This window comes from Mus caroli, chromosome 7, assembly GCF_900094665.2.
Source record: "Mus caroli chromosome 7, CAROLI_EIJ_v1.1, whole genome shotgun sequence".
In the NCBI taxonomy this organism is placed as follows: Eukaryota; Metazoa; Chordata; class Mammalia; order Rodentia; family Muridae; genus Mus; species Mus caroli.
The window spans coordinates 105418919-105433007 of NC_034576.1; the positions used below are offsets into that span (position 1 = coordinate 105418919).

The 14089-nt window shown below is 41.7% G+C and overlaps 1 protein-coding gene and 1 non-coding gene across 2 annotated transcripts; both read right to left on the reverse strand.

Annotated features, from left to right (window-relative positions):
- Window positions 1-619: 619 nt before the first annotated feature.
- On the reverse strand, window positions 620-1628 carry LOC110298850 (olfactory receptor 51I2-like). The gene has a single exon (XM_021168373.1). The coding sequence runs from the start codon at window positions 1610-1612 to the stop codon at window positions 656-658; it is 957 nt and encodes a 318-aa protein (XP_021024032.1). The 5' UTR covers window positions 1613-1628; the 3' UTR covers window positions 620-655.
- A 9498-nt stretch (window positions 1629-11126) lies between these two features.
- Window positions 11127-11257, reverse strand: LOC115031653. The gene has a single exon (XR_003837321.1). It is a non-coding gene; the product is annotated as a small nucleolar RNA SNORA17 (small nucleolar RNA).
- Window positions 11258-14089: the final 2832 nt, after the last annotated feature.

A 14089-nucleotide genomic window follows, 5' to 3' on the forward strand; every position in this document is an offset into this window, starting at 1 on the left:
AGGTGAAAAGGCATCAGAATAGAATAATTTCAAGAAGATTTGTTGTAATAAATAAATGAATAGTTCAGTTTCTAGAATGGAAAATCTTCATTGGCCTTTACAACATATTGTGACATATACTACTTAGTATGTAATGATACTAGCAATACTGTATCAAATAATTATTCACATTTAATCACAGAAAGGACACAAAGATAAACAGATAAAAACTTGACTCTGCTTACCCAGGACTCTGTACATACTTTCAACAACATTCCATTACATTTTATGAAATGTTTTTATTTTTAGAAATTTAATGTCTACAAAACAAAGGCAATGTAGGAACCATTATTCTTTTCCTGGAATCTAAAACAGGGCCAGAAAACATTGGCTTTAAGAAAATTTGTGTGACATAAATGAGGTAACAAATGAACAAATTTTCAGGTCAGAGAATGTAGCTCAGTAGTAGAGGGCTTTCGTAGTATGTTAGAGGCCTAGGACATGGTCCCTAGAACCATAGTAAACAATTATAGAATTAATTTTCACCAAAGTCTTACACTTATTGTTGATACACACAACCAAGTAACCTGTATGACTTGATCCACCAAGTATATTATTTTCTTTCCCCAAACACTTCACAGGCTCCCAATCTCATAAGCATGCAATGTCATCAGGTCTAGTCTTTTCCTCTCAGCACTTTGAACATGGCTCCCCTGATGGGCTTGGACTTGACACTGTAGATGATGGGGTTGAGCACAGGAGGCACCACAAGGTACACATATGCAACCAGGGCATGAACAATGTGAGGCAGGTGCTTTCCAAAACGATGGATCATGGACACACCTATGACTGGAATGTAGAAGACCAGGACAGCCAAGATATGGGAAACACATGTGTTGAGGGTCCGGACACGCTCCCTGGGAGAGGCTAGCCCCATGACTGTGTGAAGAATCAAGGAATAGGACATGACAATAAGCAAGGAGTCTACACCCACTGTGGACAGAACCACATAGAGTCCATATAAGATGTTGACAGTAATATCAGCACAGGCCAGCTTCATGACATCAGCATGGAAACAGAATGAGTGAGACAGGAGGATCTTGCCAGGGCAGTAGTTCAGTCGCTTCAGCAAGAAGGGCACTGGGAATAGGGACAGGGTGGCTCGAGCTACAATGGCCACCCCGATCCTGATGATGACATTGTTAGTGAGGACAGATGCATAGCGCAGTGGGTTGGAGATAGCCACAAAGCGGTCAAATGACATGGCCAAGAGCACTGAGGACTCCAACACAGAGAAGGAGTGTAAGAAGAACATCTGGACAAGACAGGCATTGAAGTCAATGGAACGATAGTCAAACCAGAGCACAGCCAGGGTGGAAGGCAATGTGGACAAGCTGAGACCCACATCACTTAGGGCTAGCATGGACAGAAAGTAGTACATGGGCTGGTGTAGGCTATGGGTCCTCCTCACAGCCAGGAGGATGAGGCAGTTTCCAGTGAGTGCTACAGTGTACATGAAGGAGAAGGGGATGGAGATCCAGCCATGGGCAAACTCTAGTCCTGGGATGCCAATCATGAGAAAAGACTGTGGCTGGAAGAAGGAGATGTTGATGAATGGCCTAGAAGGGATCATCCTTGGAGACAGCTGAGGACTCTAGGAAGATATGATGTCTTCAGTCTCTGAAGAAACGTAAGTAAAAAGATGAAGTTATCCAAAGACATGGGCTATAATATCTGTTGATATGGGTCCAACCATGATCGTGACAGATATGAAACAGATTTAAAATTTTAATGTGTCCAGAAGAAAAAAAATGTCTAAAGAAGAAACAGGACTGGTAAGATGGCTCAGAGAGTAAAGTTGCTTGTTGCCAAGCTTGAAACCTTAGCTTATCCCTAGATCTAATTTGGTGGAAGTAGAGACTAAAATTGTCAGTCTGGTTTCTGATCTACACATCTATATCCTTCATACTAAGTAAATTAAGAAATGTCAAATAAAAGGAAACTATAAATTCAACCTTGTGTTAAGTACCAAAGAAACAGTTAAATGTGAAGAACAGTAGTCTTTTCACAATTGAACCTGGCAGTGAATAATAAGAGCCAGAATACCAACAACTTTGCTGTTAAATCTTCCTTAGAAATGGCTGCATAAACTTTATAGAAACAGTGGCAATATCAATGGACATGTTCATGTGGAAGGAGAAAATTTCATGGGGTCCCACCTTTAGATCAAGAACTCCAGGCACCTAATAACTCAAGAGTAGAAGAATTATCACCTCCCATGGATAAGACTCCCTAGTGGTTGTTCGATTTGAAGTGGTTATCCTGAAACCATATGTACACACACACACACACACACACACACACACACAAAATGGATCCAGCCAGTTGTATTTGTATACTTTTGCATATTTATATGCATACATATATGGAACAATAATTATAGGAAAAAAAGACGATCTGTTTGAGCGTTGGGGTCATGGGTAGGATTCAAAGGAAGGTACCTGGGAGGTGCCAGAGAGGGAAAAGTAAAAGATAAGTAATGAATTATATTTTAGTTAAAATCTATAAAATTTAAAAAGAAAAAAATTATTCACAAAAATGCATGAAAAAGAAATGGAAGAGAATTCTGTATCAAAGTTTTCTGATTAGGGTTTTTTTGTTTTTTGTTTTTTTGAGGCAGGGTTTCTCTGTGTAGCCCTGGCTGTCCTGGAACTCACTTTGTAGACCAGGCTGGCCTCGAACTCAGAAATCTGCCTGCGTCTGCCTCCTGAGTGCTGGGATTAAAGGCATGCGCCACCACTCCCGGCTCTGATTAGTTTTAAAATGAGAGAAAGAATCAGTCTGTGTTAGTAGAGAGTAAAAAAAATCAAAATGGCAGATCAATGAAGAGGATGACATAAACAACAAAGTAGTGGTAGGGTGGGGGCTGAAAAACTTCCTGTTACATAAGGCATATTAACAAATCAATTAAAAAGAATAACCAAAGTAAAATGGAGATAATGAACTAGAGAATATATGATACATTATATAGTAGAATCAAAACCACAACTTTTTGAATAGAATTAAGTAAAATGGAACACAGAAAAATACTTTAATGCATAATTAAATGTTTTATGATAAATTAAAGGACTACATGAATTATCATGACCAGGAAATAAATACCAATGAAAAGGCAGGTGCATATTATATTAGGTGTTATATATAACACTGCAAGAATAAGAAAAAATTCTAGAGGTACCTTCTTATTCTTTGTGAAGCTGAGCGGAGAATGACAGAATACATTCATGGAGAGAAAGCAAAGGCTAACAAGTCTGATGCAGCTGTGAGGAATGTCCAGGTGGCTACATGTGGTCTTCAAATACTGTGGTCACCTGGAAGGAGGTATATGTTCATTGGAAACTGTTTGGTTTTGGGAATTTACATTGAAAAATATAACAAATGAATCTGGAAATTGTTAACTACTAGTCAACATGGAACTATTAAAAAGAATCATCTGGGGTCATAAGGATAAAAGCAAGTCAGCCATTTGCCATGGAGGGCAAATGGGCATCAGTGATACTGATAGCTACAGTGTATTGAGTCACATTACATCTGTGTAGCTATGTCTTAATAAAGGTAGATAGTTTAAAATAAAAATTGATTCCAAAATAATTGGAGCATGCAGAGTAGTCATGAATTGGTAATTTTGCAATTGGGATAATTATAATTATGCAATTATGCAAATTATGCAATTGAAAATATCCATGATTTCTCCTCAACTTTGAGTTACTTATGAACTTCCATTATACACATTAGAAAATAAATACTGCTCTATAATTATAAATAAAAAAGATTTAAATGTGATATTTATGTAAAATATTCATCTCACTTTCTCCACAACTATGATGCCATCACAATGATGGAAGAGCAGGGAGGAATAAAAGGATCATGAAAAGTTAGTTTATGGTAAAAGCAGAAGAGAGTAAGAAACTGGCACAGATGGTTTCATATTTTTAAAGAAGTTCACCAGATTCAAGAGAACTAAGAAATTAGCATTGGGTATTGACAATAGAGTGGTTTCATAGGAAAAATTGCAGTCCCTGTCTTAGGGACGTCATCTTCCCTTGCAGGAAGTTCTGCAATGAAGGTTCAGAAGACACAGAAGGGCCGAAGAAATAAGAGGACAACACTGAAATGAGAAATTTGACAAGAGTTATGACTACCTAGCTCTCTTCCCCTACTTGGATCAGAGTCCCAGTAGTAAGCTTGATTTTTCACCGACTGCTAGGCATGCTGAGATCCATTTCAGCTGAAGAGTATAACCAGGAATGTCTATGGAAAAATGCCAGTGCTGACAAGGATAACCAAGAGGATGGACAAGAGCCAGATGGGAAGAAAACTGGACACACTTATCATCTGTTTCCTCTCTTTACATAATACTAGAAATACAGTGTGAGCTTCCAATTCACATCTGAGCTATAAACTCCAGGACTTTGGTTAGTAATTCTCCTAGTTTCTATTGTTTCTTGTTCCAGAAGATTTCTCTTTCCTTGGTACGTACCCCATTCAAACTCAGATGACTGTCTGTTGATGGTCTGATGTGGGAAGTGAAGAAAAAGCCATTCTGGGGCCTGGGTATTCACCCTGGCTATTGTTCCAGGTTATTCTGTCTGCAGTGGAGTGACCAAGATTTATCTCCCTGCACAGGGAGTTGTAGCAGCAGCATATGTCTCCAGGGAGGATAGGAGTCACAGAGGTATAATTCTACTCAGGTCCTCCAGGACTGGGAAAGTTGGAGCTGGCTTTGAAATGCAGAGGAAGAGAGTTCAGAATCATAGACTTTACAGCAATCCATCAAATTAGAGTTGTCTTCAGGGACTAGTAGCATCCATGGTCCATCTGAATTTGAAATTCTTCTGATTGAATTCCTGAGGTATTCTCTGGGCCAGTGCACAGGATGAGTCCTAAAGGATTTTTCTGAATTTTCATAGAGTAGGCATAAGTAACAATGGGGTTGGAGCCCAGTGGTGGTCAAACCCAGTGTAAAGGAGTCTGGGAAAGCTCTAGAGGAAGTATGGGCAGATTTCTAAACAGCCTAGACTGTGCTGAGTTCTTAGCTCTCAATCTGAAAGGACTAGGAGTGAGATTTTGAACCTCTTAAGTGATTCTGTGGCATGGCAATCTTAGGATTGACATAACCAAATAAGCAAGTGAAATAATGACAAAATTCAGACAATGCAAAAAGCATGACTAACAAACCTACCAGACTTGGATTCAAATGCTTTCTCTATTTCACACCACATGTGAGATTCCTCCCAATGTCTCTCAGTTGTTAGAGAACTCTATGTCAGCATTATCCTAAGGTCTCTTGTAAATCACAAGGAGCCATAACCTACTTCATATTGGAAAAATGGGCTAATTCAGTCCCTAAAATTTTAATCCTCGCAAACAATAACAAAACAAGTTAAATGAATGGTTGAGAGAGTCTTGACTAGACATTTTCCAGAAGAATATTTATAGATGGACAATGAGTACACGAGAAGATACTTAGTATCACTAATCTTCAGGGGAATTTAATCCACAATGAGATGACACCTCATATCTGTTAGTTATTATAAAAATAATAAAATGATGGTTGGCTCCAAGCATCCACACCTGCACTGATAAATTACTGGTTGAACCTCCCAAGGAACAGCCACACCAGGTTCCTATCAGCATGCTCCTCTTGGCAACAACAGTGTCAGGTTTGATGTCTACAGAAAGGATGGATCCCCAGGTGGGGCCGTCCATGGTTGGTCCTTCCTTCAGTCTTTGTTCCATTTTGTTTGGTCCCTGTTCTTCCATTGGACAGGAACATTTCTGGGTTAAGAACTTTGAGATGGATGGGCAGTCCCATCCCTCAATCTGGGGCCATGCTTATCTACTGGAAGTAGTCTCTACAGGTTCTATCTCTCTTGTGTTGGGTATTTCAGCTAAAGTCATCCCCATTGGGTCCTGGGAGCCTCTCATATCCCTGGTGTCTGGGAACCTCCAGTGGCTATATCCAGTTCCTCTTCCCCCACTGCTCAATCATCAGACTGAGCTCAGGGTCTCTGGTGGGGGAGCTGGCAAAAGGACTGGAGGAACAGAGGGAGATTACAACCCCATAGAAGAACAATATCGGCTGGCTGGCCAGACTACCCAGTGCTCCCAGGGTCTAGACCACCAACCAAGGAGTGTACAGGGTGGGATCCATGGCTCCAGAATCATGTTTAGCAGAGGATGGTATTGTCTGACATCAATGGGAGGGGAGGCCCTTGGTCCCCAGGAGGTGTGATGCTCCAGCATAGGGGGATGTTGGAGGAGTGGGGCAGGAGAGGGTGGATGGGGGGGGAGCACCCTCATAGAAGCATAGGAGAGGGAGGAGAGGGCAGAAGGTGGGATGAGGCTGTTTGTGAAGGGGTAACTGGGAAGTGGGATATTGTTTGAGAGGTAAATGAATGGAATGGCAAATTAAAAAAAATAATAAAAAGACTAGTTGAAGAGATTGTAAGTGTAATTTTTATTCACCTGGTGTAATTGTCATCTCAGAGGCTTACTGCTGAATAAACTCACCTTTACTAGTTTTTTTTCTGAACACTGGTAGCCGTTCCAATTTAGCTATTCTGGCTCAAACTCCTCTTCAAGCTGACTGATTCAAACTGGCTTCTCAATTGCTCTGCTTGGCAAAGCTACCTCTGAGTTCCACAAACTGAACTATTCAGACTACATGGAACTAAACTGACCTCCACTTAACTGTACTGGTCTGCATTCAACTGAACTCATTGGAATTGACTCCCAACTGTCTGAACCTCTGGCTTCCTCTTAAATAACTTCTCTTTCTGCTGTTCTCATGAGAGTTAGGAGTATTCTATCCTGTCAAATCTCTGTCTGATTTTTCACTTTGACTGTCCTTGTTTGGATTTAAGGATGTGTAGTAAGGGCATGTCTGCATTCCAGCCAGATCACACAGATCTAGAAAGTCATTGGATGTGATTAGAGCAGCAATGTTGCTGTTTTAAAATTCCTCTATAAGAAATGGCAAATGTCAATGAGGATTCAGAGACAAATAAATTGTTGTATATATTGGTGCATACGTATAATGATTCAATCTTTATAGAAAACAGTAAGGTGTTTTCTCCAAAAATTAAAAATAGAACTATTGTATGGTCCATCAGTCCTACTACTGGGCATATACCCGAGGGAAATTAATTCAATTCACGAAGAGTTATCTGTATGGCTATATTCTTTACAGGGTTATTCACAATATCCATGACATTATTTGTGTCTATCAATAGATAAGTAGATTACAGAAATGTAATTCTCTCTCTGGAATATTATTCAGTCCAAAAGTGAGAAAATGTAGCCATTGGCAATAGCATGGATGAACACAGAATATAATGTTAAGAGAAATAAGCAAAACTTAGAAACATAGATACTGAATGATCTTACATGTGTAATATAAAAGTGTTCAAGTCATAGAAATGGATGAAATTGACAACAAAATAGGTAGTCCTCCAAGATACTGAAGGGTGGAAAGGAGTTGTTGAAAAGATAAAAATTATGTAGGACTAATAAACTCTACAATATGGGACATTTGCAGAATATTTGATGACACTGTGAACTCTGAAATTGTTCACTGAAAAACATTTACTCATTATGGTGTGGCTCAGCCCTAGCACACACCTTTAACCCAAGAACTTTCTTTATTATTATTATTATTATTATTTTTAAATTAGGTACTTTCTTCATTCACATCTCCAGTGCTATCCCAAAAGTCCCCCACACCCCCCCAACTCCCTTTCCCACCCACTCCCACTTCCCCTCCCTGGCGTTCCCCTGCACTGAGGCATATAAAGTCTGCACGACCAATGGGCCTCTCTTTCCACTGATGGCCGACTAGGCCATCCTCTGATACATATGCAGCTAGAGACACGAGCTCTGGGGGGCACTGGTTAGTTCCTATTGTTGTTCCACCCATAGGGCTGCAGATCCCCTCAGCTCCTTTGGTACTTTCTCTAGCTCCTCCATTGGGGGACCTGTGATCCATCCAATAGCTGACTGTGAGCATCCACTTCTGTGTTTGCCAGGCCCCAGCATAGTCTCACAAGAGATAGCTATATCAGGGTCCTTTTAGCAAAATTCCGCTAGTGTATGCAATGGTGTCAGCATTTGGAGGCTGATTATGGGATGGATTCCTGGATATGGCAGTCTCTAGACGGTCCACCCCTTCGTCTCAGCTCCAAACTTTGTCTCTGCAACTCCCTCCATGGGCGTTCTGCTCCCAATTCTAAGAAGGGGCAAAGTGTCCACACCCTGGTCTTTGTTCCTCCTGAGTCTCCTGTGCTTCACGAATTGTATCCTATATCTTGGGTATTCTAAGTTTCTGGGCTAATATCCACTTAACATACATGTGAGTATGTATCATACATGTGAGTAAATATCATGTGAGTTCTTTTGTGATTGGGTTACCTCACTCAGGATGATGCCCTCCAGTCCATCCATTTGCCTAGGAATTTCATAAATTCATTCTTTTTAATAGCTGAGTAGTACTCCATTGTGTAAATGTACCACATTTTCTGTATCCATTCCTCTGTTGAGGGGCATCTGGGTTCTTTCCAGCTTCTGGCTATTATAAATAAGGCTGCTATGAACATAGTGGAGCATGTGTCCTTACCGGTTGGAACATCTTCTGGATATATGCCTGGAGAGGTATTGCAGGATCCTCCAGTAGTACTATGTTCAATTTTCTGAGGAACCTCCAGACTGATTTCCAGAGTGGTTGTACAAGCTTGCAATCCCACCAACAATGGAGGAGTGTTCCTCTTTCTCCACATCCTCGCCAGCATCTGCTGTCACCTGAATTTTTGATCTTAGCCATTCTGACTGGTGTGAGGTGGAATCTCAGGGTTGTTTTGATTTGCATTTCCCTGATGATTAAGGATGCTGAACATTTTTTCAGGTGCTTCTTAGCCATTCAGTATTCCTCAGGTGAGAATTCTTTGTTTAGCTCTGAGCCCCATTTTTTAATGGGGCCCAAGAGCTTTCTTTAAACAGGATTAAATAAAGTCAACCATAGGTCAAGAGCCAGAGCAAGCAACCAGATGACAGGGTGTGAACATAAGAAAACCCAGGAAAGAGAAAAGGGAGTCTTTGAGTTGAAGGATATACAAGACAGAGTAGAGAAGGAGAAGGGACCTTTTCCTTCTGGGACATTGGTAGACTAGGAAGCTCATCTGGGTTTCTTGGCCTCTCTGAGCTAGCAGGTCTTCACCATAGCATCTGACTCCCGAGTCTTCATTTGGCAAAATTAAACATTTGGAATTTTGTTATGTCTTAGGATCTTTTTGTTTTCTAAAGAGACAAAAAGGGAGTAGATCCAGATGGGAGAGGACAGGGTAGAGATTGATGGGGGGAGATCTGGGAGGAGTAGGAGAGGAAAGTGTGATCAGAATATATTGTATGAGAAAAGGATCTATTTTCAATGAAAGAGGGGAAACCCAACAGTGACAATAATTATAATGTACTGTAGGCTTGAAATTGTTGGAGAACAGACCTTAAATGTCCTCACCACAAAAATGACAACTGTGAGATGATTGGTATATTGATTGGCTTTTTTCAACCATTTCACAATAGATACATTTGTAAGAATATGGATTAGCACTGCACAGACACAGTTTTTTATCAGTTATTTGTCAATAAGCCTGGAAAAGTTGTTTTGTCAGCTTTATCTCCTGATTTACTTCGTTTTTTATGTTTTTAACTTTTCTTTTCTTTTTTTTTGTGAATTTCACAGCATGCACCGCAATCCCACTCATCTCCACTTCTCTTCATACCTCGCCTCTAATCTTGTAACCTCTCCTGAATAGAGAAAAAGAAATCTCATTGTGGAAGGTGTAATGTGTTAAAGTGTGTCTCACAGTATACTCTTTAGTCCATATTTCTTTGCTCGCAAGTGCTCATTGTAATGAGTTGGTCTGGTACAAGGTCTTTGGTTTCTGTTATACCATCAATACTGGAACCTCACTGGGATTCCTCTGGGATATCCTGTTGTTTCTCAGTGTCATGGAGATCATGTAGTTTTCTCTCTGTAGGACTGGCCCCGTCATGTGCCTCAGCAGTTCATTTGATGAGGTAGATGTTGGGATGGGACAGTTTAAAGCCCTGGATTTGGGTCTAAGAGTATCTGGTCTGGTCAGCCCACCAGGTCTCCTGCACCCACACCACCGGGGCAAGCTCTCTTGCCTTGCCCTGCCTGGCCTACAGGCCAGCAAGGGACAGAATCAGTTCTCCCACTCTCATGCCCTTGGGGATGGCTCATCTTTATCCATGGTATCACACCCAGGTGCTGTTCAGGTGAAGTGCAGGGCCTGCTGTCCTGAGTACTGCAGCAGGGGAGGGGCAGTGACAGCTGTTCTCCTTTCATTATCCCATGGGATCAGCTCTCCTGACCACTGCAAAAGAAGAGGACAAAAGGAAGGGGAGGGATCTATCCCTTGTCTGTGTCACTGCCCAGAAGAGAAGAGGCAGGGCCAGCTCTCCCATGCTCCAACCCTCTGGAGCAGCTCACACACAACTCCTGCACTGTGCAGGGGCCCTCTCTCCATAGTACTGCAGCTGGCTAGGAGTAGGATCAGCTTTCTTGCTGTCACGTTCCTGGGCTAGCTCTCCCAAGATGCCCAGGCAAGGGGTGGGACCAGTTCTGCACAGTCCTCAGACATCAACATATCCCCAAACCAGGGACATTTGTCTGGCCTTTGGTGGTAACATATCTCTGCTGCTACAGGGATGGACCCAGACATGATCTCTGGTGGCAGCATAGGCCAAGACCCAACCATGGTCCCAGATGGCATTGCTGGCTACTCACATCAGGCTATTCCTCACTACTCACAAGTCTGCAGTTCTGCCTCTCTTCATTGTGCCCACATCTTTCTGTTTCTTTTTCTCTTCCATTACCACTCACTTGCTCCTTTTAGTGGCACCTGTGGCCTCTGAGTGTCTGTGGTCATCTCAGGAGTGTTTTCAGGAGTACAACCCCCCACCCTTGAATTATGGCACCAGGTAGAGGTCATCTTGGGTATGGCTCCCCCTATCCCCTGCAAGCTTGTGTGGTGTTGGACTGGTGGTCATCTTGGGCTCACCTTTTTCGGAGTGTTAGGCTACTAATAATTCATATGCTCACAGGGCAGAACACTGAAGGTAGTCATAGCATCTTTCCTCTCTGCCACCTACTGGTATACTTGCAGCACAGCACCACACCTGTAAAACCTCTAGAGGCAGGTTCCTGATCTATTTTTTTTAATTTATTTTTTTATTAGGTATTTTCCTCGTTTACATTTTCAATGCTATCCCAAAAGTCCCCATACCCACCCCCCCAGTCCCCTACCCACCCACTTCCCCTTTTTGGCCCTAGGATTCCCCTGTACTGGGGCATATAAAGTTTGCAAGTCCAATGGGCCTCTCTTTGCAGTGATGGCCGACTAGGCCATCTTTTGATACATATGCAGCTAGAGACAAGAGCTCCGGATCTATTTTTAAGCCACTTGAAATCTTATTCCAGCCACTGCTGTGGGTACCAGTTCTGAGCAGATTTTAGTCACTTTAAATCACTCTTACCAACGTCCTGTGTCCTGTATCCCCTGCTTTCTCCTGGCTTCTCCTTTGATGATATAGTAACAGTGGCCCATGGGGATTCACTGGGTACTCAGGCAGAGACTGCTTATCAGTACTTGAAGCTACTGTTTAGTAGGACCCAAGAGGGAAAACTATACCCTTCCATCAAGGCAGTGCATTCTGTGACAAAGTTTAGGGAGTTCTGTATGATCTAGCAGTTCTTGTCTAACGAGTGAGCAACTCCACACTACATTTTATTTAGTTCTTTCTTTTCTCTGTCTTAGTCTTGCTGTGGTTTCTCGCTGGCCACTGGAACAGATTGATGCTTGTAGCGTGTCAACTTGGCTATTGCAATGGGAACAGAGGGCCCCTCTGCTTTTTTCCATTTGCTTTTCCTAACTTTAATCTGGTNTCAGCCTAAATATCCCTTTATGACCTGTTCACGAATGTTTTTCCATCCTCNAAACTGCTTTGTCTTTCCTTCCTGTGGTTGCCGACCTCTTCAAAGCTTATTATGGGCTATTTTATTGTGGTCTCAATGTTCATAACTTTCATGTTTCAGGCCTTAGGATGCTGTATAAAGCGTTTACCTTTGAATGACATTAAATATGCATACAATGTATATTACATATGCTTTAAAAGGTATAATTAGTATACCCCCTTTTTAAAAAAAAAGAAAAAATGAGAAATGAATGCTTACTATGAACTATGAGAGCTACAAGAATTGGTGATTATTGTCAGAAAGAATTCTAAATTTGTGATAGGAAGCTAATAACATTTTCACATTTTTAGGGTTCAGGCCATGGAATTGGCTTGAATATATATCCTGAATAAAGGATTTCTGAATATCTTTGGATGACATAAAAGATGAATACAAAATGTATTATATATGCTTTAAAGTATAATGTAGCAGATTCTTACATATAATTTGTATGAACTATACATGAACTGCAAGAATTGGTGGTGATTATTGTTAGAAAGCGTTCCAACTATATGATAGGAAGCTGGTAAAATCTGGTTATAAATGTACATTAAGTGTAAATCTCCCCCGGTAATAATAAAAACAACCCAGGGAAAGCTCTGTTTCCAGTAATAAACACATTATGTTCTCTCATTTCTAAACAAACACGACTAGGATAAATAATACAGCCCAGAGATGAGGGTTGCATGATACCGTGGAGAGATGTGAGCTTCTCTATCCTAAGGCAAACTTGTGCTATGGCTCTCAAGGGGACTGGCTACCTAAAAGAGTGCCCTGCTCGATCGAGCCAACATAAACATGGCTGGGAACAGGGCAGTGCTTTTATGGTTATCTGTCCCTGGGGACCCTGTTTGCTGGGAAAGACAGTCTCACTACAGTGACCATTTGCTTGAGAGTCCCAGTTTCAGTGTCCTCTCACAGGAGGAACAGCCTGGAGCCACGTGGCAGCTGACTAGGCTTCCCAGATGCAGAAGCCCTTCCAGGTAATGGGAACGGAAAGACGAACACTGTCCCAGGATCCTGATTTGTGTAGCTTAGCTGTAGCAGTGGTTACTGCCTCTCCCTTTAATTTGCCATCTTTTGAAATGCAACTGCATTTTCCTGGGACAACCTTGGAATTTGGCCTGCTATCCCATCTCCAGTGAACTGTCAATCACTTTCACTCCCTCTCTATCTCATTGAAATCTCATCTCCCTCACCCATTGTGCTGTCTTCCATTTCCCATCCATCCAACCTAGTGTTTGTATGGTAAAGGAGGAGGGAGTCAGGAAGAGAGTTGGGAGGAAAGATGGAGAAGTGAGGTCCAGAGGAGAGATGGAGAACTGGCAAGTCCATTTAAAAAGAACATTTTATTTTACACTATGTATGCACAAGTGTTGTCTGTGTACTCACTACATGTATGCTTATACCATGCAGAGGCAGAAAAGAACATTAGACTCTCTGGAACACTGGAATAATAGCTGTAAGTTGCTGTGTAGGATACAGTGATTGAACCTAAGTCCTCTGGAAGAGCAGCCAGTGCTCTTAACTTCTCAGCCACCTCTCATGGCCTCAACAAGTCCTGTTTTCAAATTCCAACCTTTCAGGCTAATATCACCCAGTGACACTCAGGGGTCGGAGACAGGTGGTTGGCTGTGTATATAGACTTTTGCTTGCTGTGGCTTCAAAGTCCATCGTATTCCTCTACCTCATTGTAATGAATCAACATTTTTGCCTGCTCCCATTGTAATGTGACAAGTGTTTACTGCGAGCACACTAAATACTGAATACTGTATTAAGTGTTGACAAAGGATTATCAGACCTACTTATCACAAAAGCACTACCAGGTGAGAATGATCATTAACTCTGCAAAGAAGGAACCAGTGCAAAGAGTGAATTGACTTGATGACTCAAACAGCAGCTGTTCTTCTTATTGGGCCCAATTTCCATTTACAGAGCCTTTGAATGTTTCCTGTGGTGGAAAATTCTGTCTCTGGGAGCAGTTTTGATTGTTTTGGAAAGAGCCATAATTGGTAGGAA